Source organism: Corythoichthys intestinalis, chromosome 18 (assembly GCF_030265065.1).
Source record: "Corythoichthys intestinalis isolate RoL2023-P3 chromosome 18, ASM3026506v1, whole genome shotgun sequence".
NCBI classification, from domain to species: domain Eukaryota; kingdom Metazoa; phylum Chordata; class Actinopteri; order Syngnathiformes; family Syngnathidae; genus Corythoichthys; species Corythoichthys intestinalis.
In genome coordinates, this window is record NC_080412.1 from 13,849,148 (window position 1) to 13,873,263 (window position 24,116).

The window sequence follows — 24,116 nt, forward strand, 5'->3', positions numbered from 1 at the left end:
AAAAGATATTAACCGATAACACTTTATTTGACAGTGGCATCATACGACTGTCATAAGACCAAATGAACCACCATGACGTTTTGAATCAATTGGCTGCAAAGCTTCATTGCTTCAAGAAACTTCATTTGGCTATCACTGCTCCCTTGGGGGGGAAGACAGTCAACCTCTGCTGCTACCTGCTGTTAACACTGTTGTTGTCCAGCAAGCCTCCTCGCATGCATTGCAGTGCTACAGATGTAAATAACAATCAAACTTCATGTTCTGTGCTAATTATTTCTTCAGTTACTGTTCCAGTTGTTTCATTAATTGCTAGTTATGGTATTTGGTAAGACTTTATTTGACAGCAGCCCTATAAGAATGTGCATGAATGAGCATTAATGAATGCTTATGACAGATATCATTCAGCGTTATCCGACAAATTATCTCACTTTTGAATGGATGTAAAAGATCCTAGCTGGACATAAATGGAGTTAGTGACATAATTTGCCGGATGGCACTTAATGACGTATGTCATAAGCATTTAGTAACGCCCATGATAGGGCCATGTCGTATTTATGATGGTCTTTTGACAGTCTTATGACGCCGCTGTCAAATAAAGTGTTACCATATACCATAACTAGCAATTAATAAAACAACTGGAACAGTGATTGAAGAAATACTTAGCACAGAACATGAATTTTGACTGTTATTTACGTACCTCTGTAGCGCTGCAATGCATGCTAGGAAGCATGTTGGACAACGATAGCATTGACAACAGGCGGCAGCAGAGGTTGACTGTCTCCCGCCAAGGTAATAATAATAATTATAATAAAGTGTTACATAATAAACCCCCAAAAAACAACAAATAAGCCGCACTGAACTATAAGTAGCGGCTTATAGTCTGAAAATTACGGTAGGTGAACGGGGGTCAGGGCTAAATTTTCCCATACATATGCCGGTGTGTTTTCTACGCAAAAAAAAAAAAAAAAGAAAAAAGAAAATGAATTTCGTTGGAGAAAGTCATGTTTCAAAACAGGGAAATTCCCCCTTGCTCCAAAAAAGGAAATTTACAGTAGTTTTTTTTTTTTTGTGTGGGTGTGTGTGTGTGTGTGTGTGGGGGGGATACTACTTAACCTATACATGGAACTACATGTTAGCCTACATTGTCCTACACCACAAGAGTAATACATTACTTTGATTGGTTGTCTCTGTCATCTTCCCTTATTTTTATCTGTAAAGTGCATCAATGGGTTGAGCAACTATGGAAAAAAATATTCTCAATCTCAATTTTATCTCGATTATGATTATCTGAAAGTAATGCCTGCATAGGCTGCAAATAAAAGTATTTTTTGAAATAAATAATGTAGAAAATAAGAATACATTTCAATGAATGCACTTATACGTATTTGGTTTCAAAAGTGTAAAGTCTAGCCTTCTTTCTTTCTAAACCAGGTGGTTTACAAGAAAAAAAGAAGCAGCATATGATTTTTTTGACTGTCAACACTTTCCTATGAAACAAAGACTGTGTCCTGGGAGCTCTCTCGCTAACCTGCTTCTTGCTCACGTTTTGCTGGTTCTGTAGTTTCCAGCAGAGTTCACTACATTTCTCATAGTTGAATTAACGATAACAGTAGAAACCACACTGCAAATTTATAATTAGACCATAAATAAGTCTGTCAATCTTACTTTCAGCTAGCTAGTTTTCTTATTTACAGAAATCTGAGTAAAATTTACCTGGCGCACTGGTAGATAATTTCATTTATTTCTAGTAGATTTACGACGAAAAAAGGGAATTTAAGTCGTTTTAAGGAGGTTTGTTTTTGCAGTGTACTCGAATTTTGCAGGTTAACAAGTTCACACAGTTTAATGCTATGCTAACTCTGATGCAGGTCGGACTGTCAGTAGGAAAATTAGTGGCATGTTCGCCACCGTCCACAGCGTTGACGTCTTTTAACATTACTTACAGTGGCTGCTTCTGGTGGTGGCTGAAAAGGACTTCTAATATCCAATTCGAAAGGGGTGGAGGAGGCGGCATGTATTTTTGTTGAGGTTGTGTTTGTCTTGGTAAGGGGAGTAAGGGGAGGTATAGTCATCAGCCAATCAGACGTGCGTTTGAGGGGGGAAAAATGGACCGGCACATTCAGCTAGAAAAAGGGGTACATGTAAGTCTGAACATAATGAGAATAACTCACTTAATAATGGTGGGTCAATTCTATCCATACAACATATGGAAAGACAATGTAAATGACCTATATAACTGAAGTCATTATATAATGCAAGTAAGATTGCTTAAAAGTTGGTGGGGACAATTTGAGCATCCTGAAAAGTTGGTACTGTTTTTTTCCCTACCGTCCCTATGCAGACCTTCGCCCTTGATTAGAACTGGGAGGGGCTGTCAACCGTCTGAGTGATAAACTCATTGAAAGAGTTTTAATCTACTTCTTAAGGGCCATCTGATTGGACGTCTATCGCCGCCAATGGCACTGAAAGAGTCCAAGAAAGCATGTTTATTGCGAAGGATTGGACGGAAGTGGGCGTCTATATCCAATTTGGTTTAACCTGCAGGCGTGGCGTTGCAAGCGAGGCTGCTAAATCCGGGCAGCGTGACACGTCCCCGGGTGTAGATGTCACGGTCGAGCCCCTGGTTCATGCGTTTGACAAGATTTTTTTCGTACATGAGGGGGTGGTAGGCGCCTAGCGTGCAGGCGGCGTCGTAGAAGCGCTGGTAGTAGTGGCACAGTTCCGTCTTTCGTTGTGATGGCAGGAACTCATAGACGTGTACTACCTCGCATATGGACATCATCAGCACTGTACCTGAAGGAGCGAAACACAACAGAAGCTCACCTTATCAATCGGATTGACACCGGATTCTCGGAATAAACAAAAACTAATCTAAGGTGTCAAGACCCAAACACTGAAAGTCCAAAGTAAACGCGAAAAACTTTCTATAAGGAAACGATTATGTACTTACGTGTGGTCACTGACGCACACGAAGGAAAGTTCTCATCCGACACACACCTAGCTACTTAACTTTACTCTTCTCTCACACCGTTAACGTCTTAATGTTGCACATCTATGTTTATGATATACGTTTTTTATTTAGCACCTCTGGATAATATTGAGAATCCAACTGAATGTAAAATACTGCTTATTCATTGCCTCAAAAGCTTCGGGAGCAAACTCTGTCAGAACACATGACATAACGTTACTAAGTAGCTAATCTAACAGCTAGATAGACATTCGGCCTGTGGGGTTTCTCGTTTTGAAGTTGCGAGTGGTTGCATTTTGCTTCAATTATAATAATGGTCTCCTCTGCAAAGTCTGATACCATGGACATACCGCTCCACTACATACTGCAACCCTCTTTGTCTTTTTCTTGACAAAATTAAATTAAAAAAACAAACAAAACCCCAAATTCACACCGCCTGCGGCTGCGACACGGTTCCGTGACGGCTACGAAAACATCACAGGTCAATTTCTACTGGTTGAGTTCGCGCTACGAATGTCTGCGGCCATCAGACAGAGGAAATCACGAGGGCTTTCACGAGAATGCACGAATTCAGGCACAATATGTACTGTGTACGTCCCAATGTCAGACACTTGAGAATAAACGATGGGTAATAAGAGCAGCATTAGTTGTTTTTTTTTTTTGTTGGTTTTTTTTTTTTTGTTTTACCAAGACACCAATAATAGAATCCAAATGATCTTCTTTTCTGCATGAGGACATAACAAGCTCATGATAAAAGTAAATAAATATTTTATCTATTCATGAAAATGAAATGTATGGAAAATAAAATAGCTTTACATTTCACTTCGAAGCGAATATAATAACCGTGATCCTTGTTCACAAAAGTGCTTTATTTTGTAAGGTAACCGGTAATTTTATTTTGTATCAATGCTAAATGTCCTTTCCAGCTCGGTGGTATTGTTGAAACTTCGTGCGGTCTGGCTGTGCCGTCCGGAGAAAACAGACTTCTGCATAAAGCCTACGATTAGGGCTGCGGCGAGAATATTTTAGTAATCGAGTATTCTACTGAAAATTCCATCGATTAATCGAGTAATCAGAGTAAAGAGGAATTATAAAAATATACATGTCAAAACAAGATATTTCACCTAATATTGAACCATTTGTAGACAATCAATGTCTTTACTTTAGATGTAGATTATTGAAAATAGCCAACAATTGCATCTCTGATGTCACTAGAAAAACGTCAAATTCACTGCTTCACTCAAAAAACTTAAGATCTTAAACAAACAAACAAAAAATCTTTTTTCTTACCTAAAAATGTCATTTCACTTGATAACACACATTACTTAAAAGTTAGGTGTTTTTCCCTCGTGTTTCAATTGAATTTCCATTTGTGTCAAGCTATTTTTAAGTTCTAGTTAATTTTTAAGTTAGTCTAAACTGTAAGTCCTGATAGGATTTTGAGTTTTTGCAGTGTTAACAATAAATGTATGATACATGCTGTATTGGAGCACATTAGGCACCTGTGCTACTTGGTGTTTTATCCATTAATGACTACTGGGGTAAAATTGACAGTTAGAATTATTATGTTTTTATTTTACACCCTCATCACTCTACAGCGCTGTGTTTTTTACAGATTAAATAAAGCCTGTATGAAAGACACATTAGCCCACAGGTGTCAAACCGAATCCAGAAAGGGCCAAGTGGGTGCAGGTTTGCTTTCCAACCAATGAAGAGGACACCTTTTCAACAATCAGATCTTTTACATGTGTAATCAGTTAAACTTTTTCAGGTGCTGCTTCTTTAAGCAGGAAGTTCATTGGTTAAACTCTCTTCACTTAATCGGTTGGAACAAAATCCAGCACCCACTTGGCCCTTTCTGGAATTGGTTTGACACCTGTGCATTAGCCACACATCGACAGAAGTCATAATTAACTCATTTGCTCCCAAAAACATATAAATACGTTCTATTTTTAATTGTTTCAGTGTCCCAAAACTGTATTTATTTGTCTTATACGAGGCAGCTCTAGGTTCTGTTACACCTGAACTGCAATGCAGAATGCTCAAAACTCATTTTAAAGCAATAAAACTGGCCACTGGAGGTCGGTACCGCATTTGGTAAGAACTCATCTCGGGCCAAGAAAGGAAGTGAAGAAAAATAGTCAGGAAACGGAAGTTGGAGGGGATCTTGTGAAGACACGTAAGAATTTGAGAAAAATGTGGAGAAGGATCGGAAAAAAAGGCAAACGACACTGATGGGATGTTTTGAAAAGAAAACAAAACCATCGTCAAAGAAGGATTAAAAAAAAATCTTGATGAGACAGACGGTGACGGCCACAACAGCGTCAGGTTCCACACGTGTTCTGCGGAGCTCACGTTGCGTTACTCCTGAGGCCGAGGTTGAAATTAACGATGAAGATGATGAAAAAAGTGAGACCGATCATGATCCGGACTCATCAGATTACTGGGAGCCACCTGATTCAACCGGGAGCAGCCGAGAGCCGTCCCCGTTGTTATGTGCGCAAATAGTTCAACAGTTCAATAGTTTAGTTATGTGTAAATAAATTGTCACTTTGCGATCAAAAGCTCTATTTGTCATGTTGTTTATGTTATTTTGTAGAACGAAACATTATTCAGATGTTTGGGATGTCTCAAAAGCGAAAAATAGCTGTTAAAGTTATATATGAAATGTATGCTTTTACAAAAAGCTCAATTTCTATGTTTTTTCATCAGAAACTGGAAAATTGATCAAACTTAGCTATTTTCTGATGCTGATTTCTAAAGAATGGAAAAAGATATGAACTAACTTTTTTTCTGCTGAAAGAAGAGAGTCTAATCTTTCTTTTGTTGGGTTCCATGTTTATATAACAATAGAACAGAATTTTCTGTGGGCCTTGCAAAATCAGTCAAAATCCAGTAAAACGGCCGGGAGCGAAGGGCCTTGATCCGGTGAAAATGGCTGGGAGTGAATGAGTTAATAAAAACCTAGCCCTCCGCAGTGCTAACATTAAATTAGCAAGGTACAGTAACGTTAATCTTCTTTATTAACGCTACGTTGACTTCATTTTACCTTGTCCCGAGTATAGCTCCTCTGCTCTCGGAGTAAACGGGGTGCCTTCAGTGGAGCTGCAGAGTTGAAGACGTGCTGTAGTATTTCCTTCAAAAATAATATCTTACTACAGCTTCCTGACTTAACTGTAGTCTACAATTGGATCGATTATCAAGGTTGTTGGCAACTATTTTATTAATCGGTTTAATTGATTCGTTGTTGCAGCCTGATTAAGAAGCTGGTTTGGACAGTAAAATGTCTGAAAATTGGCAAAAAGGTCAATTGTTGCTTTCCAAAGTAAAAGCAGATTTTTGTTCATGTCCTACTTTGACTTAACAAAAATATAATGAAGAAATCTAATAATATTTACAACTGAGAAGTGATATACGGTATATATAGAAATATACAGTATAAGTTATAATTTCAAGAATTTAGAAAAGTTTAAGGTGAAGAAGGTCCTAAACAATTAATCGGTGATCAAAAAAGATGTCAATAATTTTCTAATCGATTAGTTCCAAGATGGCAGACCGACATTGAAAAGATGTTGGATCAACATTCCGCTGTCGATCTATCACTGAATCAACGTCAGTTTTGCACCCTCAATTAATGTTCTTTCAACGTTGAAATCCTTACAAAACCTAAACGTCATTTCGATTATTATTAATATTGGAACAACGCTGAATCAATGTTATGTTTTCGATCAAAACGCCCGTTCATCCATAATTCAATGAATTTCAATCATACTTCCCGGTCAATCATAAATCAACTATTGGTCAAAAGTAGTTCATCAACTATAAAATAATGTTAACCCAACCATCGCCTGACATACCATTGAACAACGTTGTTTTAACGTCACTTGACGTCGAAAATTTCGATGTCAACCATAATGATGATCTTGATGGAAAATCAACGTTTATTCAATGTCTGTCTGCTATCTAGGTTGTCAATTAATCGATTAATTGCTGCACCTCTACCTACGATTACTTGTGGCATGTCGTAGACAATTCCGCAAGCGGTGGAAATTGAAATATTTATTAGTATGCTTGTGAATACCTACGACGTCGTGAACGCAGTCAATCTTGTCATAGCCGCAGGCGGTGGGAATTCGAGATAAGAGAAATGGAACATATGCATTACCTAGCATGCCCGAGGATGGCGGATTCTTCTGGATAGGTTCTGGCATGTTGTCCTGTATTCGCTGCCACACCTGCCAGAGGAAGCGTGGGTGGAGGATGTAGAAAGGCTGCTGGGGGTGCAGCCGCCTATAGCGGAGGTACTGGCTGAAGATTGGGTAGTCGGTGTGGTTGAACCACTGCAAAATAGAAAGCCTCATCAAAAATTTTAATGTTCAATTTTTAAATAGACCAGGGGCGTCAAACTTTTTTGTTTGTTTGTTTATTAAAAAGTTCAAATAAGTAAAATTGAAAATTAAAAATATATGAATAAATTTACACTTTTTCCTTTACAATTTTGTTTTATTTAAATAATTGAAGAGACTATTTACTTTTTCTGCCCTTTTACTTTTTTAAAAAAATGGGAAATAAAAATTAACAAATAAGACTGGGAAAAAAGTGTAGTTATAAAGAGGCTAGAAAAAAAAACAGGATTTGGACAGTTTTGAGGTCAAAAATGGTTTATTGATTAACAGTAGAGGTGTGCATCGACACTGCCCTCACGATTCGATTCGATTACGATTCGGAGGGCCACGATTCGATTCGATTCGATTCAGAGGGTCACGATTCGATTCGGTTCGATTCGGCAATGCATTGCGATGCATTAAAGCCTGGGATGCATTAAAATTCTAAAGCAAAGCATATTTTTCGTGAATCGTGAGCCAACACAAGCGGACAGACATTAAACAACTTTTTATTGGCTCTTGTGTCACTCCTGGTTGAAGTCAAATGAAAATAGTATACTTTCATATATATTAAAAAAAAAATCAGATCACAGCATTTAATTGCTTTGAATGAGACCAGGGCTTTCTCTTTTTTTTTATTACACACAGTAGCAGCCTTTCACACAGTGCAACATCTGAACTCCTGTGCAAAATCAGTAATAACAGTCACTGTATTTTAGTCGCAACGACCCATCAATAAAAATATTCAAGTAAATATTAAAGAAAACGACAAAGAAAATATTGTAGTGCAGCAGCATCTTTATAGCAATATCAATCCAGGGATCAGTTCAGTTGCAAACAAAACATCAACTAAATTGCAATGTAGAACAAAAGTAAAATGTAGGCCTAGCCTATCTTATATCTATAATATTTCTCGCTCCCTCTTTCTCCGTTTCAGCCATTGTTATGTTATGTCCTATCTCTCTGCACTCTCGATTACAACTGCGCTTGTCTGTGACGTTACTCCGGTGAGGAAGCGGATTTGGGTTCCTCGTCCCCCTTGCATAGAGGTTAGATCTTGTGCCCGAACCCGACCCGACCCGAAATGTTAAGCATTCACGTTTCGGTGGGTCGGGTCGGGCCGCCGCGCCGGACTAATAATTTTTTTTTTTTTTTTTTTTAAATGCGCAGAGGTCTGTGGCGCAGCCCTCTTTTTCTTCTTCTCCTCCCGTTATTTCGTTGTGTGAATGCTTTTATAATTCTCATAAAAATATGTAGACTATTTAAATATTGAGTAAACTTGCGTTTTTTTCCTGCCAACTGAGAATTTGTTGCGAAAGACACTTTTATTTATGCACACAAAGGCAAATGTGATCCTTTTGAATCTTCTCCTCTGTGTGTCTGTAAAACCGTGTTTTTTGTTTTTAATTAAACTTTCCCAGCGTTATTTCGTTGTGTGAATGCTTTTATAATTCTCATAAAAATATGTAGACTATTTAAATATTGAGTAAACTTGCGTTTTTTTCCTGCCAACTGAGAATTTGTTGCGAAAGACACTTTTATTTATGCACACAAAGGCAAATGTGATCCTTTTGAATCTTCTCCTCTGTGTGTCTGTAAAACCGTGTTTTTTGTTTTTAATTAAACTTTCCCAGCGTTATTTCGTTGTGTGAATGCTTTTATAATTCTCATAAAAATATGTAGACTATTTAAATATTGAGTAAACTTGCGTTTTTTTCCTGCCAACTGAGAATTCGTTACGAAAGACACTTTTATTTATGCACACAAAGGCAAATGTGATCCTTTTTGAATCTTCTCCTCTGTATGTCTGTAAAACCGTGTTTTTTGTTTTTAATTAAACTTTCCCAGCGTTATTTCGTTGTGTGAATGCTTTTATAATTCTCATAAAAATATGTAGACTATTTAAATGTTGAGTAAACTTGCGTTTTTTTCCTGCCAACTGAGAATTCGTTACGAAAGACACTTTTATTTATGCACACAAAGGCAAATGTGATCCTTTCGAATCTTCTCCCCTGTGTGTCTGTAAAACCGTGTTTTTTTTAAATATTAAACTTTCCCAGCGTTATTTTGTTGAGTAAATGCTTTTATAAATATCTTAAAAATATGTAGACTATTTAAATATTGAGTAAACTTGCGTTTTTTTTCTGCCAACTGAGAATTTGTTAGGAAAGACACTTTTATTTATGCACACAAAGGCAAATGTGATCCTTTCGAATCTTCTCCTCTGTGTGTCTGCAAAACCGTTTTTTTTTTTTTTTTTTTAAACTTTCCCAGCGTTATTTCGTTGTGTAAATGCTTTTACAACTCTTTTAAAAATATGTAGACTATTTAAACAGTAAGAAAACTTGAAGAAATGAAAATAAATTGCTGCTGCTGCATTTTTTTTCCCGCATCACTCGGCTCGGGCATGCAAATCTATAGAGCCTACCCACGTACCACGTGCTCGCTGTATGGTTCCGCCCACTTGTCCGTCATTTTGACTCTGTATTAGCATTGTTTTCAATTGATGGCGGAATTTAAAATGCATTTCATGGAAGACCCGGTGCTTTCTGATGCCGCAAACTCACTGGATCTGTTGCATAAAAGGCGTTATGAGGAAAAGCTTCGTTCTGTACAGTCGCCAGATCCATATTTGATGCCCAAATTGATGTTTTTCGACCCACTGTCTTCGCCCTGTCTGCCTGACATCTGCTACGCAGATATTTACAATTATCTTGTCCACACTAAATCAGCCTATTCTCACGAAAATATGAAAAACTTCAAGAGCTTGGAGGCTTATAAATACTTCGTTGCTGTTTGGGTGAAACAGGTCCTCGTCCACGAAAATTCGGCAGTGCTTCTTGTGCTTGGAAAGGTGAGTTACGAAATTTTCAATTCAAAATCTTTTGTTATTGCTAACATCCACTGTCAAGTCTAATGTATTTCATGTCGTTTGTCAATGGAGTTAAGGCTTTTAATGTTTATATGTTTTAGCGATAGCACTCTCACTACATACATACGTGTATGTTGTCGGCGATTAGCCTAGCAATGATCTTAATTGTGGTTATTTGTCAGCCCCATAGACGAGGCTAGTTTCTTTCACTTGGTACCAGCTAAATATTATTCAAAAAATAACGATGGTGGAAGAAAGGGAAGTCACAAACATCTTGAATTTGAAACTATGTCGTACTGCGTCGTATGTTGTCGGCGATTAGCCTCGCAATGATCTTAATTGTGGTTATTTGTCAGCCCCGTAGACGAGGCCAGTTTCTTTCACTTGGTACCAGCTAAATATTATTCAAAAAATAACGATGGTGGAAGAAAGGGAAGTCACAAACATCTTGAATTTGAAACTATGTCGTACTACGTCGTATGTTGTCGGCGATTAGCCTAGCAATGATCTTAATTGTGGTTGTCAGGCCAAAACCCTCTAAATATATATTAAATGCATCTTACCGGATATAAAATGACTACTACATAGTCTGTGGTGATTTTTTGGTGTCCAGTTTTCACGTCGAATTGCAGCCGTCCATTTCGCTCTCCTCTTTGGATCCCTCGGAATACGGTAAAACTTCAAGTCTCTCCTTCCATCTTCTCTGTTAGTGCAACCAACAGCCACACACGCCTTCACCATTTTGATTATTAATGTTAAGGAGCAGAAAAACACGCCGTAAATAGGAGAAATGTACGCAGCCGTAACAGGTTAACACTATGTTTTGACGGACAAGTGGGCGGAACCATACAGCGAGCACGTGGTACGTGGGTAGGCTCCATAGACCCTACCCACGTGACGTCTCAACTCCGCTCTCCTGACTGGTGCCGCCCAATTGTCCGTCAACACATCGTGTTTACCTGTTACGGCTACGTACATTCCTCCTATTTACGGCGTGTTTTTCTGCTCGTTAACATTAATAATCAAAATGGTGAAGGCGTGTGTGGCGGTCGGTTGCAATAACAGAGAAGATAGACGGAGAGACGAAGTTCTACCGGATTCCGAGAGACCCGGAGAGTAGAGAGCGAGATGGGCTGCTGCAATTCGACGAGAAAACTGGGCTCCAAACGATTACCACAGATTATGTAGTAGTCATTTTATATCTGGTAAGATGCATTTAATATATATTTAGAGGGTTTTGGGCTGACAACCACAATTAAGATCATTGCTAGGCTAATCGCCGACAACATACACGTATGTATGTAGTGAGAGTGCTATCGCTAAACCATATAAACATTAAAAGCCCTAGCTCCATTGACAAATGACATGAAATACATTACACTTGACAGTGGATGTTAGCAAGAACAAAAGATTTTGAATTGAAAATTTCGTAACTCACCTTTCCAAGCACAAGATAGATTCCTGCCGAATTTTCGTGGACGAGGACCTGTTTCATCCAACCAGCAACGAAGTATTTATAAGCCTCCAAGCTCTTAAAGTTTTTCAAACTTTCGTGAGAATAGGCTGATTTTGTGTGGACAAGATAGTTGTACATATCAGGGTAGCTAGCAGATGTCAGGCAAATACGGCGGAGACAGCGGGTCGAAAAACATCGATTTAGGCATCAAATATGGATCTGGCGAATGGATAAACTGAAGCTTTTCCACATAACGCCTTTTATGCAACGCATCAAGTGAGTTTACGGCATCCGAAAGCACCGGGTCTTCCATGAAATGCATTATAAATTACTCGATCAATTGAGACCATTGATAATACAGACACAAAATGACGGACAAGGGGGCGGAACAATACAGCGAGCACGTGATTTTGTGACGTCGGTGGGTAGGGTCTATAGTTAATTGATCTGGCTGGTCGGGCCTCAATACCAGCGGGCCGTGTCGGGTTGGACTGGAATTTTTTAGGCCCGATCTAACCTCTACGGGCTTGCTTTGAATGTAAAGTAGCTCTCTCTCCAGGTAAACATGAGAATAACAATACAAATGGGGAAACCAAATCCATTGCATCACCGGAATTGTGCAGGGAAGATTTTTGAACGTACTTATGTATTTTAAAATGCGCTGAATCGATACAGCGTGTTGCCCGCATCGAATCGAATCGTCCCTGCCCCGCATCGGGATGCATCGCCGCATCGATTATTGTTGACACCCTTAATTAACAGTATAGATGAAAGTTCATGTGCTAATCAATTTGTCAATTAATTGTGACACTGCGAGATGTCCATTCAATTTTGACTGTCCAAATTGATTGGACGTCTTGCGGTGTCAATGGCAGCCTAATGAGTTAAATATTTATCCAGCTTGGCCAACATAATGGTCCTCAAAAAGGAAACCATAACTACAAAACAAGACAAAAATGAGTTTAAAGGGACCCAGGGATAGAAAAACTTGTAGTTCTTAAAAGATAAATGTTATTATGTGTTAAAATAATGTAATATTTCAACCTCTCTTGATGTTTTTGTTTTAATACAATTTGTAAAATTAATTTAATTAGTAGGTCGCCATTGTTGTTGACATTGCAGGACGGCAAATGGCTCCGCTGCCGGGCTTTTAGAGTATGACTCTAGTGACATAAACTTGTCATCGTTTCAACCCTTTCAATGTGAACCTGAAAAAAACATGAATGAGCATGACAGCTCTGTCGATACTTCACAAAACGAACAGCAAAAGCAAAATGAACAGGAAAGACAGGACGAGAAGAGAGTAGGTGTTCTGCCACAACCGGCGAAAATGTCCTAAAAGAGGCGAATTTGACACCCAAAGTACTACTGTGCGCTTTCAGCTTGTTTTGTTTAGACGCATACAGACAGAACATACTAAAGATGCCGTAAGAAAATACTTAAATGTAGTAATATAAAATAAGGGTGGTTTAAATATGCCACGTGACTAATGTGGTCAACAGATCAACAATCTGCTTCAAAGCTACCACAAGAAAACAAAATGCTTAAAAGTATGAGAAGGAAACACATGCAAAAAGTATTTTGAGGCAATGAAAAGGTAATAAGACTCAATAAAACCACAAATAGTAAGTACTCGCCGCTTTTAACCTATGTGCGCATGTGTTGGACGTAGAGCAGGGCGGTAAACTGAAAATTTACCGTCACCGAAATTCTTCACGATGACCGACGTAATTTTGACCATGTCGGTAAATTCGGTAATTTAATAAAACAAGAAAATATAGTCTTTTTATCCCGCTTTGACGCTGTGTTGTTCGGCTATGTTCATTCCCCTTTAAGAAAGCAGACAGTGTGCTTACGTATGGAGTCACGTGGTTTTCAGGAAGCCAATCAAACAGAAGCCCGGTAGGCTAACGCTAGCGGCTAACGCTACAAGTAAACGGGATGGAGTCGGGCTTAAGTTAGCTTCGCCAAACTTTCACACGACATTAAGTAAACTCTTGGCGGGTTCCAGACAGGCTTTCACCCGCTGTCCTCCCTGGTTCTCACGATATCAGGAGAGGATGCTTTCAGTGCTTTCTTCTGGTAGCCAAGCCACAGGCTAACGCTAGCGGCTAACAACGGCTACAAATGAACGTGAAAAAGTCGGACAGTGGCTCTAACCTTGTCGAAACGGCTGAAATTAATGAGTGGACTGGGCACGGACTTCATGTAGCAATCATCATGTCGCGTTATTTGGCATCTCTGTGTGATTTCTCTGAAAGCTTTCATGATGATAAAGCACTCAGCATAAAGTATAATCCAACAGTGAAGCCTATATATAATATGACAGTTTAATGGCCACAGCTATTTTTCTGTATGTGTTTGCTTTATTCTGCCATCATAAAACCTTAAATGTTTCATTGGCATCAGAGCAATACAGCTTTAATCTGGTTGTGTCTGTGTGGGGGGTGCATGTATTAAAAAATGTTTCGGGAAAAAAAAAAAAAAATTAAACCTTGACGTAAACACTTGTGTTGAATAATTATGTCACAGCAGTCATTACCAATAAGTTGTCTGAAGTGTACTGTTAAAGCTGCAAGTCATTTGTGCTAGAATGACATGTTTGCACAGTCGTCATATTGATTTTCATAATGTTGTACATTTTTCAAGTCATACAAGCTGTTATAAATGTTCACAGTAGAATATTGTTTACAAGATTTTTTTAAATACTTAATGTTTAGACCACATGCGCAATTGTTAAATTGAAAGCTGGTTAAATAAATTTAACGAGAAAGGGTTAATTTGTATTCCATGCATTGATTCAAATATTCAAATTATATAACAGTCTACTTGGGCGAATTTATCGTCATTTATCGTTATCGAGGTAAATCTGCTCAATTTATCGTGATACGTACTTAAGGCCATATCGCCCAGCCCTAGTTGGACATCTCGCGGCGTTGAAGGAATTGCAGTAACCCGGTAATATTCATCGAGTGACAGTGACAATCTACGTCATCACCCCGAACGTCCTTTGCGGTTAAAACATGATGCACTCCGTAGGTCAAAACATGTAAATATTTTATATTTTTAAATCAATGGCATTATTTGATCTTTTTCTAATAACATATTTTATAGTAAAAGAAAACAAGTGTGGCTTATTACAGCCTACAAATCTTTCATTCCAAAGTTCCCTTTAACACCCTGAAATAGACTATACCACACCTCTGTGAGGTTAGCAGAAAAAGGAGCGGGGTCCCAGGCAACCAATACACCCGTACTGTACAGCGAGCTGGACAGGAAGTGGTTGTTGTCTGATGACATCACCTGCGAGGTATCCACATTATAATCCCGGAGTCATTAGAATTTTACACACTCACTACTATTGATGCTTGACAGTACTTGTGAGTTCATGAGGCGGAGGGTGGTTTTGGAGCCCACGTCCTTCTCGTAACTGGCGGTGGGGGCGCTATTGAAACGTAGCACGGCATCGTGGGAATCTGTCGTTCAAGCAGCATATCAAGAAGAATCAAGGACAAGAAGTATGGGAGAGACTAGAAGAGCTCCACCTACATTGTCAATTTCAAAGCATCACCATCTTTACTCATTCTTGAGTTATCCTGGACACAAACATATACCTGACCTCTGTGACCTTTGACGCCATGACAAAAATTTTATCACCTCTTCCGTTTCATATTGCAAACATAGCCTGCAACTTTGATCATAGTACTTGCATACAAACATACTAGCAAACAGACATCCAGACCTGAATACATAACCTTTTTCTCTGTAGGTTTCACTGACTGGCAGAGTTAATGAAAAAAAAAAACATAAAACAGAAGATTAAAAAAAAGGATAACGGCCCAAGAAAGCAAATACCGAAAGAGAAAAAGTGCTCTTTCTCAGTAGCAAGTGAAAGTAGAGGGTTTAGGGCTTATTACCTATCTCTTTCCCAAGGCCGGAGTTGCGGAGCGAGCCGGCAGACGTCACCACGGCGCAGCTCTTGAATGGCCCCACTTCGGAGGCTAGCGGCCGCGTTGGCAGCTGCGACGTCCAAGCCGGAGACGAGAAAGGCGGCAGCTCGGCCGTCAGCGTAGACGCCTCCACCTTCTGTTGGATCTGGCACAAGAGCTCGGGCCCGCTTAAAGCCGGCTTGCCGCCTGCGCTTGCGCCTGCCCGACTGGGCAGCTCCACGCCAAATTTGTTCATCGCCTGCATGGGGCAGACAAACGCCGTTACTTCCTCATGTTTACTGATGGTAGTACATGAGTAAAAAACCTTTACTATCAAATAAAATGTTTGACTGTGAAAATAACCCCTTATACTACAAAATACAAACACATTTAAACAAATAAAGAATTTAATGACATAAAATATAATGCTCTTGCACCCCTCTTTAAAATAAACTGCTGTGTTTTAAGCCAAAAGAACTATTGTGTTTGACAGAACAATATGTCTATATGCTGCCATAGTAGTTACATGGCTCATTATGCCCCCAAACTATTTTTAATTTGTCCGTTTCACCCTGGAAACCCCAGTCTACAGACGTCGCGCAACTGCTTTTGTTTCAACCCAGCCATAAAAGAAGGTAAGTAATTATATTTATTATTCAAAATTTCTATCATTTTTACCTTAGAATAATTAATTGATGTCTAGTATTTAGTTTAAAAAAAGGACTTTATAAAATTATTCACTCGCATATTTCAAACTATTTCAAACTAAACCAAATACTTCACAAGGGATAAAATAATGTCTGTAAATAGGTCACGGATATCTACCTCATAACTATTGCATAATTGTATTTTTTGTTGTTGTTATTGTCGCATTTTCCCCGATATTTTAGATGATAAATAATCGATCCAAACAAAGAAAATTTGAAAAAAAAATGTTTAAAAGGGTAAATATATGAAAAAGAAAATCTCAACCACTCCTTGATGTCTGCGATTTCTGCATCGCGACCCTTGTTACATTACTGTGTTTCACCCATAAAATCCCGCAAAAGTCCGGCTGTGGCCATTCACAACTGTGTCTTGACACTCCGTGAGACATGGTACACGGAGTTTTTGGATCAAAACAGAAACAAAAAGTACGCGATATCATCTCATTAAAATCATGGTGTCTTTAATAATGCTCTCTCATGCTCTCACCTCGAGTAAGGGTTTAGGGGTTTAATTTTTTTTTTTTTAAATGCCCTCTTGTTCATAATGTTTCTTCCCCCAGAAAATTGAGATTTTAAGCTTTCCAATGATGTATCACATATGCGTATAGGACAATTTTGAAATTTGGCCAAATTGGGGGTCTCGGAGCGGAACTTCAAGTCACCTGAGTGTTTATAATATATAAACTATATACTGTAATATACTATATATAGTATATATAAACTATATATATATATATATATATATATATATATATATATATATATATATATATATATATATATATATATATATAAATATACACATACACATATACATATAATATATGCCATATATAAAATAATGAATAATAATAAAAAATATATGTATATAATTGAGACTTGGCATTCAAATATGTGGACATCACATTTTAGGTCATATAGGCTATACCAAATGTTAATATTATAGCCTACGTGACCCAATATTTGTTCACATATGTGGACGCCATGTTTTAGTCACCGGTATTTTTAAATTACCCAAAATATTCACTTTCCCTATAAAAAGTTGAAGAAACAAAATAGTAAAAAATAAAATTATCTACGATTTAATATGAATCATGAATTTCTCACCCTATAGTTGCTGACCACCTTCTTCAGCCTGCTCCCCAGCATGCTACTTGACATGTTTTCGTTCCACACCTTTCCAAGAAGGCCGTCGGGCTCAAACAACTCGGCGTCGCCGCCACTGGTCCGGCCTCGCCGGCGGACCCCGAAGAGGGTGTCCAGCGCCCGCAGGAGCGGCCGCGGCAGCATGCCCGCAAGGAAGCCTCGGGTTGCGGCGGGCTTTCGTTCGGGGGTCCGGGGCTCTAGTGTGCGGTTGGGGGAGGAGAGCACAGGGATAGGGTGGTGCGGGTTTCCGAGGACCACACCGGGAAGCTTTTTGGGGTCCACGTACGCCATCTTGGCGCTGCCTCGCAGCACCTGGGTGGTCACATGTTGGAGTAAAATATTAATAATATCCTTCCATCTGTCTTCTAATGTTAATGCGGGAATGCTTGCCTTTTCTCAGGTTTTCTGAGTTTGTTTTTGACAAAAAAGCCCCAGTCATGTCTCAAATCAAAAACATAAAATTTTAAATTTTCACTACGCTACTTGTCCTACAGTTTTTGTCAGATTCACATAATTGAAATATCAAAAGTTCACAAAATCAAGGCGTTCAAAAGTTATCAATCAGCTTGTCAAAAAGGCGGTTCTGCCAAAAATTGACAATATCTTCCTCCTACATTTTCGATGCCTCTACCCATTCATTTCCAATAGCACATAAAGCACCCACAAAAATTCAAATTTCCCATAAATTAACAGGAAGTGATTCAGAAAAGATCCAAAATCAACAGGAATTAAGCGCAAAAACAACAGGATGTTTTTAAAATGAACAGAAAGTGATCCAAGGAATACCCCAAAATCAATGTGAAATGACCCAAAATCAACAGGAAGGGACCCAGGGAAGCAAACCGGAACTAATGGATAAAGCCAATGAAATAGGCCTTCAGGCAAATACGGTGACACGAACCTTAACGACGGAGTGCGTGCGAGGCTGGGCCCGGGTCCGCGCCCGTGCGCCGAAAATGGCGTCGGTGACGGGCACGCTGTTCTCGGCACACAAGGCGTAGAGCATCGCCATGGAGACGCAGAAGAACGCCATACAAAGAGCGCCGCGGCGGGCGCGACGCCGCAGTCGCCATAGCAGGCTCACGCGGTCCATCGCTGCCCCGGGGATCTGTGCAAAAAGTGTATACTGAAAAAAAACAACTCATCCATCTTTCTCCACTAAAATACACGCCAGTGGACATATTCATTATTCTGTAATGGATACACATCTACTGTAGTGCTGCAACAACTTATCGATTAAATCGAGTAATTCGGTTAGAGAAAAGCTTCGAATCAAATTCGAATCAAAGGATTTGTTTAATTAGAGTGGTGTTATAATGATTTGTTTTGAAAGTGTTGTATTTATTTTTATTGATTTGGGTGGATATACTGCACTCTGGTGGCAACAGCGAATATGACGTAAAACGGCTGAATCGAAATGCTCCCTGTTAAGACCAACATAAGTTTGTAAATTTTTGTTTGAGTTAATATGATTGTTCATGCATTCGTAATTTTTTATGGGAATATGTGTTTCAACGATTTGTTAAGAGCACTGTAAAACAACGTTAGCATTTTATAGCATTTAAGCTAACGGACTTTTGCAATGCAATTTAGCCAATTGTTCTTTTGTTGGACCTCATTTATTTATTTTTTTTATAATGTTTGAGGCTTAGCTCAAGTATTTTTATTTATTTTGAAAAGCATTCATTGCTCTTGTGAAATGAAAGCGCAATTCTGTATAGTTTGAAGAAGCACTCGGGAATTTTAGTTTGCATTTGCATTTAATGCTATTTTTTAAAGTGTAATCTTAGCATGCCAAAATAAATAATATTGCAAGCATAAACACTCGTTAGTTTATTTTACATACAGTGGGGTAAATAAGTATAAGTGAACCACTTATTGTGCAAGTTCTCCCACTTGAAAATATTAGAGAGGCCTGTAATTGTCAACATGGGTAAACCTCAACCATGAGAGATAGAATGTGGAAAAAAAAAAAAAAACAGAAAATCACATTGTTTGATTTTTAAAGAATTTATTTGCATATCATGGTGGAAAAAAGGTATTTGGTCAATACCAAAAGTTCATCTCAATACTTTATTATGTACCCTTTGTTGGCAATAACAGAGGCCAAAGGTTTTCTATAACTCTTCACAACCTTTTCACACACTTTTGCTGGTATTTTGGCCCATTCCTCCATGCAGATCTCCTCTAGAGCAGTAATGTTTTGGGGCTGTCGTTGGGCAACACGGACTTTCAACTCCCTCCACAGATTTTCTAGGGGGTTCAGATCTGGAGACTGGCTATGCCACTCCAGGACCTTGAAATGCTTCCTACGAAGCCACTCCTTTGTTGCCCTGGCTGTGTGTTTGGGATCATTGTCATGCTGAAAGACCCAGCCACGTCTCATCTTCAATGCCCTTGCTGATGGAAGGAGATTTTCACTCAAAATCTCTCGATACATGGCCCCATTCATTCTTTGCTTTACACAGATCAGTCATCCTGGTCCCTTTGCAGAAAAACAGCCCCGAGGCATTATGTTTCCACCCCCATGCTTCACAGTGGGTATGGTGTTCTTCGGATGCAATTCAGTATTCTTTCTCCTCCAAACACGAGAACCTGTGCTTCTACCAAAAAGTATATTTTGGTTTCATCTGACCATAACACATTCCCCCAGTCCTCTTCTGGATCATCCAAATGCTCTCTAGCGAACCGCAGACGGGCCTGGCCCTAGACGTGTACTGGCTTCAGCAGGGGGACACGTCTGGCAGTGCAGGATTTGACTCCCTGGGGGCGAATTGTTTTACTGATAGTAGCCTTTGTTACTGTGGTCCCAGCTCTCTGGAGGTCATTCACTAGGTCCCCCCGTGTGGTTCTGGGATTTTTGCTCACCGTTCTTGTGATCATTTTGACGCCAAGGGGTGAGATCTTTCATGTATGTCTTCCATTTTCTAATAATTGCTCCCACAGTTGATTTCTTTACTCCACGCGTCTTACCCATTGCAGATTCAGTCTTCCCAGCCTGGTGCAGGTCTACAATTTTGTCTCTGGTCCTTCGACAGCTCTTTGGTCTTGGCCATAGTGGAGTTTTGAGTGTGACTGACTGAGATTGTGGACAGGTGTCTTTTATACCGATAATGAGTTAAAACGGGTGCCATTAATACAGGTAACGAGTGGAGCCTCGTTAGACCTCTATGACAGCCAGAAATCATGCTTGTTTGTAGGTGACCAAATACTTATTTCCACTTTAATTTGGAAATAAATTATTTAAAAATCAAACAATGTGATTTTCTGTTTTTTTCCACATTCTGTCTCTCATGGTTGAGGTTTACCCATGTTGACAATTACAGGCCTCTCTAATCTTTTCAAGTAGGAGAACTTGCACAATTGGTGGTTGACTAAATACTTATTTGCCCCACTGTATCCTAAAATTTATTCTGCAACGTGTTAAATGTTAGTAATCTGATTACTCAATTATTCGAACTAATTGAGAGATTAATTCATTACATTCATAATTGACAGCTGCAGCCCTAAACTTTTGCAAGAGTGTTTAAGCCTTTATCATTGAACTCATTGGATGCCTGTGATGTCGAATGGATTGGTCAGTGCAGTCAAAATGGACTGGACATCTAGGGCTGTCAATGGCACTGAAACATGAGCCAGTCCTCTAAGTTTAAAGGACCTAAACACCTATCCTTGTCAGTAGCAGGCAAAGAATTGAATGCTATGAATTTTTGCCATGAATTTCTTTTAAGAATTACTTTTAAAATCAACTTTAGAGTGTTATTAGGGGCCATAATACTTCTTATTCATGCACGGCTAGTTGAACATCGAGATATATACTGTATATATATTTTCAGTAAAACTTAAATGGATTTTCTGAATTAATTTTAAATATTTTTTTTTTTGTAATATTTTAAAACATAATAATGATAAAAATAATAATTTCTGATGAAGTTATTACTTTGTTTGGGGGCACATTGGGGAGAGATTTATTTAAACTTGTTTTGATCTTATTATTGCTTTTGTTCTTACGGTCTTCTTAAAAAAAGTAGGGTAGAGCAAAAAAAAAAAAATCGTAATTAAATTGGTAGATTTTACTTTTCGGACAAATCGCCCAGCTGTTGTACAAAATTGGTGAAATACATGGATACACAGTGATTAGGAATCCAAAACCCAAAGGGTTATCATTGTATCATCATCAATGCCAGCAGAAATAAAATGTGAAAGGCACTGAGAAAATGATGTCAAAGTTGACCGAAATTGAATTTGCAAACGTTGGCAGAGAAGATTTTCTTCTATTTGACCTTGGGGGAGGATAAAAAAAGTAAAGAGGTCTTTCTAGAGGCTGTTGCTCCATTTCGCTTTGACTGGAGTGTCCTATTTATCTTTTGCTGTTTGGAGGTCATTGGCATGACTGTGGATTAACAAAGTACTTGCTAGTCTCATAGACAGTAATCCTCATTTGAAGTGAACAGGCTTGAGCTTAGTGAACAATTTATCATGCCTGACTTTGCACATACAGAATTCTGCACTGTCAAATCAACACAACAATAATATTCACTTTGAGTAATTCTTTGGTTTTAGGGCTTTCTACATCTTAAAGCTTCAAGGTAAAGGTCAAGGTTCAAGGGCGTAATGAGTTATTTGTGTAAATGACAAAAATAGCCATACAGTATTATTTGTCATTGCCAGCCTGTTGTATCCAAATTTAACAAACGTGTAGGTGTCATTATTTGGTCAATATGCTCACCGGGTGGAAAAAACAAGTAAAATACCGGTTACTTGATGAAATTTTACTCAAGTAAGAATACAAGTCCTGGAAAAGTAAAAAGTAGCTCAATTTAAAATTTAAAAGCTTCTCAGTTACTTTTTGTGTGTGTGTTGGGGCACCTGCTTTTTTTGTACAACCGCAAAATGGTGAAGACAAACAAATCAATAGGCATAATAGCAATTACTTAAAATGTGAGCAGAACAATAATGACACCCATTTTAGGTAAAAAATTGTGCTTCTCTTAATGTGATGTAAATTACCAGCCATGCAAACTGGCACATTTCTCAAGCGATGACCAGAGACAGGGATTTCGCATGACTCACTGTTCAAAGTGTGCATGACATAAAGCCGTTTGAATGACTGGCTATTTCATTCATTCATCCTTATTCTTTGATTTGTACCTTGTAGCCCATCGTCTGTTGCCGCTGTTGTTGCTTAGAAACGCTCAGCTCCCTTTTGCTCTCCTCTCATCCCTCCTGCCAACACAAAGATTTGTTATTTAAAGGCCCACAAACTACAATCGCATGCTTTTTCCCTCTCTGATTGACATGTTTTTCCATTTGCTGACCATAAAAAAAATTTAAAAATTTTTTTTTTTTTTTTTTTTTTTTTTAAAAACAACAACAAATGTGCTTATTTGATCTTGAAATTGGATTGTTTTCACTAGAGTGCCCCAAACTACATGAAAATGTCTAGTGCCTGCGGTATTGAAACATGATTGTTCAATGCCAGCCATCCCAATCGAAATGGATTTGATCTCTATCACTGCCAATGGCAGTGAATCAGTGACCTATGGAGATATTTATTTTAATATTTCGTCCTTAGCAATACCTTGAATGTGCAAAATTATTGAAATTGCTGAAATAATACAATGTAGAAACAGGATGTTGTGAAGATGAAAAAAGGTGTGGGTGGGACAACAACAATGATATTTGTAATTTAGGTTTTGTTGTTATTGACTATCAAAAATGTCATTTTTGTGACCCAAAATTGAGGCCGGATGGATACATTACCAAATCCCGAGGTGCCAGGGGAGGGGAAAAAATCCATAGGTAAACTGTACTCAGAGTTTCGCAATCTGTAGACTCAGATTAGTAAATTGTTGGAACAGATTAGCAATTTGGAGGTACGTATAACTACAATTTCATGTAATCTGCACACACAATTTAATATTCTTTTGGTACAGATGACTAAACTGTGGGTACAGATTACTAAATTGTTCCCACAGTTTAGCAATATGTAAACAGTTTATTAATCAGTAATACATTTTACTATTATGTACCCACAGATTACTAAACTGTGAGTCCAGAATACATTTGAAAATTATTATTTTTCTACCCTGGTATCAGAGGAGCTCTGTGATAGCTAGATAGATGGACAGACGGACCTGTGTGAAGTAGTGATGCTCTTCGATCGACCCTTGAAGCAAAGCCCCGCACTCTCCAGGTTGGCGCTCCTTTTAAGGCGAAACTGGAGGCAGAGGCAGGCCGGCAGGCCATCGCCTATGCAACCATGGTCCCGTCGAAGCCTGTGCCGAACCCTGCCATTAGGCACCAAGACGCATTCCGAGAAACAACAGCCCCCATTTGAGGAGGATGAGACGAGCGCCAAGCAATAATCGAAGCACTCACTTTTCCGCTTGCTTTTCAAAATAAACGTCTATAACGAATAACAAAAGACGATTTCCATCAAAGAACGGATCGCTTTTAAAAATACAACAGTGTTTTATAAATACAAACTGTATTTTAATTGTGTTGATGAGTATCATGATCAGAAAGACAAGTGGCCAAAGTAGTATATTTTGAATATGTTTTTCCGGTTTGCGTCTCGCGGTATACCTTCACTTTGCTGCAGTCAAGATAAAATACAATTGAACTGGCAGACACACGAAATCGTTGCAGGA

The 24,116-nt window shown here is 38.7% G+C and overlaps 1 protein-coding gene across 1 annotated transcript; it reads right to left on the reverse strand.

The window, feature by feature from the left end:
- Positions 1–323: 323 nt before the first annotated feature.
- st6gal1 (ST6 beta-galactosamide alpha-2,6-sialyltranferase 1) lies at positions 324–23,818 on the reverse strand. Its single transcript, XM_057821415.1, has 9 exons — positions 23,601–23,818; positions 22,615–22,689; positions 18,365–18,571; positions 17,425–17,775; positions 15,599–15,869; positions 15,060–15,157; positions 14,883–14,984; positions 7,134–7,308; positions 324–2,793 (listed from the first exon to the last, which is right to left on the reverse strand). The coding sequence occupies exons 2-9, from the start codon at positions 22,624–22,626 to the stop codon at positions 2,534–2,536; spliced, it is 1,476 nt and encodes a 491-aa protein (XP_057677398.1). The 5' UTR covers positions 22,627–22,689; positions 23,601–23,818; the 3' UTR covers positions 324–2,533.
- Positions 23,819–24,116: the final 298 nt, after the last annotated feature.

Coding starts and splice junctions, on each gene's coding strand:
- st6gal1 (XM_057821415.1), bottom strand. Junction 15,870..17,424: donor AGGTGGTCAGCAACTATAGG/GTGAGAAATTCA, acceptor TGCCCCATGCAG/GCGATGAACAAATTTGGCGT. Junction 15,158..15,598: donor CGGCCTTGGGAAAGAGATAG/GTAATAAGCCCT, acceptor CTTGAACGACAG/ATTCCCACGATGCCGTGCTA.